The 3,187-nt window shown below is 30.2% G+C and overlaps 1 protein-coding gene across 1 annotated transcript in view; it reads left to right on the top strand.

Annotated features, from left to right (window-relative positions):
* Window positions 1–281: 281 nt before the first annotated feature.
* The window catches only part of LOC108915013 (procollagen-lysine,2-oxoglutarate 5-dioxygenase 3), a gene marked incomplete at its 5' end in the record, with an annotated part of 22,088 nt that continues 19,182 nt past the window's right edge, over window positions 282–3,187 (top strand). The window contains 2 exons of the mRNA XM_018720960.1: window positions 282–851; window positions 905–1,254. Coding sequence (XP_018576476.1) covers window positions 282–851; window positions 905–1,254 — 920 coding nt within the window. The remainder of the gene's footprint in view (window positions 852–904; window positions 1,255–3,187) is intronic.

The following is a 3,187-nucleotide window of genomic DNA, read 5'->3' as shown; positions in this document are numbered from 1 at the left end:
AAATAAAATTCAAGGGATTATATTTATAATTTACCAGTCGTTTCGTCGATGTAGGGATATATTATTTAATATTGTATAGGTATATTTGGCTCAATTATCATGTTTTGGCCTCAAGATTGTCTGGTAGCATTTGTGCTCATTCATTTAGTACACATCGTATAGTAAACTCCTTCGTTTCCTTTAATCCAATACATTTTGATCTATATATGATTATGGTAACTTGTTTTGTCTTCCAAATTAGTGGAAAATCACTTTCTTAACAGTGACATTTTTTATTGCAGACTTATTGGTATTTACTGTAGCTACAGAAGCTAAAGATGGTTTTTTAAGATATCTAGATTCAGCAAACGAATTTAACATTAAACCAACGGTACTCGGGTTTGGTGAGAAATGGAAGGGAGGTGACGATATTAAAAGGAAACCAGGAGGAGGATGGAAAATTAATCTCTTAAAGGAAGCCTTGATTCCATACAAAGATGATACAAAAAAGATTATCCTGTTTACAGATGGATATGATGTGATTTTTGCAAATGGAGTTAATGAAATTCTCCGACGATTTGAAAAATCAAATGCAAAAGTTTTATTTGGTTCTGAACCATATTGTTGGCCAGATCTGGAGCTTGCTCCAAAATATCCTGAAGTTGTCGATGGAAAAAGATTTTTAAATTCAGGGATGTATATGGGATATATCTCCGAGATTTTGAAATTGTTGGAACGAGCTGCCATTAAAGATACTGATGATGATCAACTATTTTTCACAAAAGCTTATTTGGATGAAGACTTTCGAAACAGTATTCAGTTTAAGTTAGATCACAAAAGTGAAATATTCCAGAATATAAATGGTGCAGCAAGTAAGTTCTTAAAATTTCTATCCCATATTTTTTTATTTACACCTTTCTTTTAGCTGAATTGGAAATATACACTATAGATGGTAAAGAAGGAGGTGCAGAAAAATATGGTATAAAAAATGTTATTACCCACACAGAACCAATTATTTTGCATGGAAATGGCCCCTCAAAGATTACATTAAATTATCTTAGCAATTATGTACCAAATGTATGGAATTCAGTAGAGGGGTGTGTTAAATGTAAACAAAATAGTATTAATCTTAATAACACACCTGCATCAGAATTACCTATAGTATTTATTGCTGTTTTTATTGAAATAAATACACCATTTCTGGAAGAACAGTTAGAAAAAGTTCAAGCGCTAAAATACCCCAAAGATAGAATACATCTATTTATTCATAACTCTGTAAGTAAACATATGTATGTATAAGGTTTTAAAACTTTATAATTTACAACTTTTTTTTTAACACGTTGACTGCGGTACATACCTCGGGGGGTATGTACTCATTATAAAAAATATGCGAATCTCAATAATNGAGTTTCCAGTTCTATGTTCTAAGCAGTTCCAAGTTTCGGTTGCAGTCGTGTACTCGCATGTCGCGTCGCAGTTCGCACTTCGCAGTGCCATGAAAAGACTGATGGTGGTGGGATGTTTTTTTGTTCATTTATATAAATAGTATATTTTTCTAAATATTTAAATAACGTTTTAGTGTAGATTGTTTAAAATGTTAATAACTGTGGCAATAGTATTAAATATTTTATTTTTCAGTGTTCGATGTACAGAACTAAGCGGTAAATATTATCTTTTTGTTTATTATCTTTCAGTCACGTACGTTTTTGTTTGTTTACATTAAATGCCCTCATTTCCTCAATCCTCAATATCCCAATCTTTATTAAAATTGTTGAAAAAGTTGTCTCTGAGAAGAACCACAAATTTAGTTATTATAAATGAATATGTTTCTAGTAGATGTTTCTTTTATCATTTATAAATCATCATAACATACTTATTTTAATATTTTAAACAAAAAGTATGTATCATTTGGCAAGTAAATAAGCTTACGTTATTACATTTTAATGTTTTCGATGATGTAATGTAAAATACATCTGTACATGCGACAGTATTCAGTTCTAGATTATGCGACCTACTCACAATATCTTATATCTGAATATCCAATTAAATTTCTGTTGCTTCCTGCGGCTAATTTTAAGTAATATTAGATTATATTTTCTGTTAATATTAAGAAATATACAATTTAAATAGCTTAGAAGAGAAAATATTAAAATCACTTATTTTCACAATGTACCCTACCGGTTGTAACATTTTTTTAAACAGGCGTATCTTGAAATTATTGCAAGATAGGTACCTAAAAGTGCAGTTATAAACTCTGTCCGCTATCAGCTTAATTTCTTTTTTGCTAGTAATTACACCTGTATTAAGGTGCATATCTACCGAAACTCGCATTAAAAAACTTACGTCCAGTCAAAGCGTTTCTGTGTAATAGGATATTATTCAATATACCTACCTATTTTTTGCAATGTAGTGTCGCATCATCTATTTGATCAGCTAGTAATATAAATACTACTGAAATTGTACTTTACAAGTAACCACATAATGACTGCTATTATAAATATTTAATCCTGACACGTATTGAAATTTCACTTACAAGTTTTTAAATTATTTGAAAAAATTAAAAATATTTTTTTTAATGAAGCGTCCTAGAATAAAATTTTATACGAAGGACTCCCCTTAAAATTCATCATAGAATACGATGTTTCATTTTCTATCACCGTTTGTGAATCACCCTGTATAATGAAAAGTCGTTATTTCAAAGGATGTAGTCATATTATTCTTTAATAGGAAATGTGACTCAAAATTAAATGCTGACAAAATTAAAAAAAAACCTAGCAAATTCTCAAAATTCAATCCATGTCGGTAAATGCGTTGTCCATATCATTTTTGCAGTTTTAAGTTCTTGTCTTTAATAAAATGATTTATACAGAGTGGTCCGAATTTTATGCAGGAAACTTCGAGGGTAGATAGATCTCTTTAAAATAATATGTGTTTGCCTTATAAACATAGGTCTAGAACGGCCCCGTTTTAGAGATACAGGGTGTTGAGGTTTAAAAAAAATAGATTTTTTGTTTATATCGCACACTACTTCACAGGTGGTGTAGAAAGGAGTGTAAATAATTTTGTTGATGTGCTTACAAATTGCACTTACTTTTAAACATAAACAAATATTCTTGTAATATTATCGTTAGAAGTGTCTGCCACAAGGGGATTGTATTGGTATGAATAACTTGAGAACGGCGAATCTTAGGGAAAAAATTAAAGTCAC

The sequence above is a fragment of the Anoplophora glabripennis genome, unplaced genomic scaffold, assembly GCF_000390285.2.
Source record: "Anoplophora glabripennis isolate ALB-LARVAE unplaced genomic scaffold, Agla_2.0 scaffold1144, whole genome shotgun sequence".
Taxonomy (NCBI): domain Eukaryota; kingdom Metazoa; phylum Arthropoda; class Insecta; order Coleoptera; family Cerambycidae; genus Anoplophora; species Anoplophora glabripennis.
Note: the sequence above shows the minus strand (reverse complement) of the source record. Positions and strands in the feature narration are given on the sequence as shown.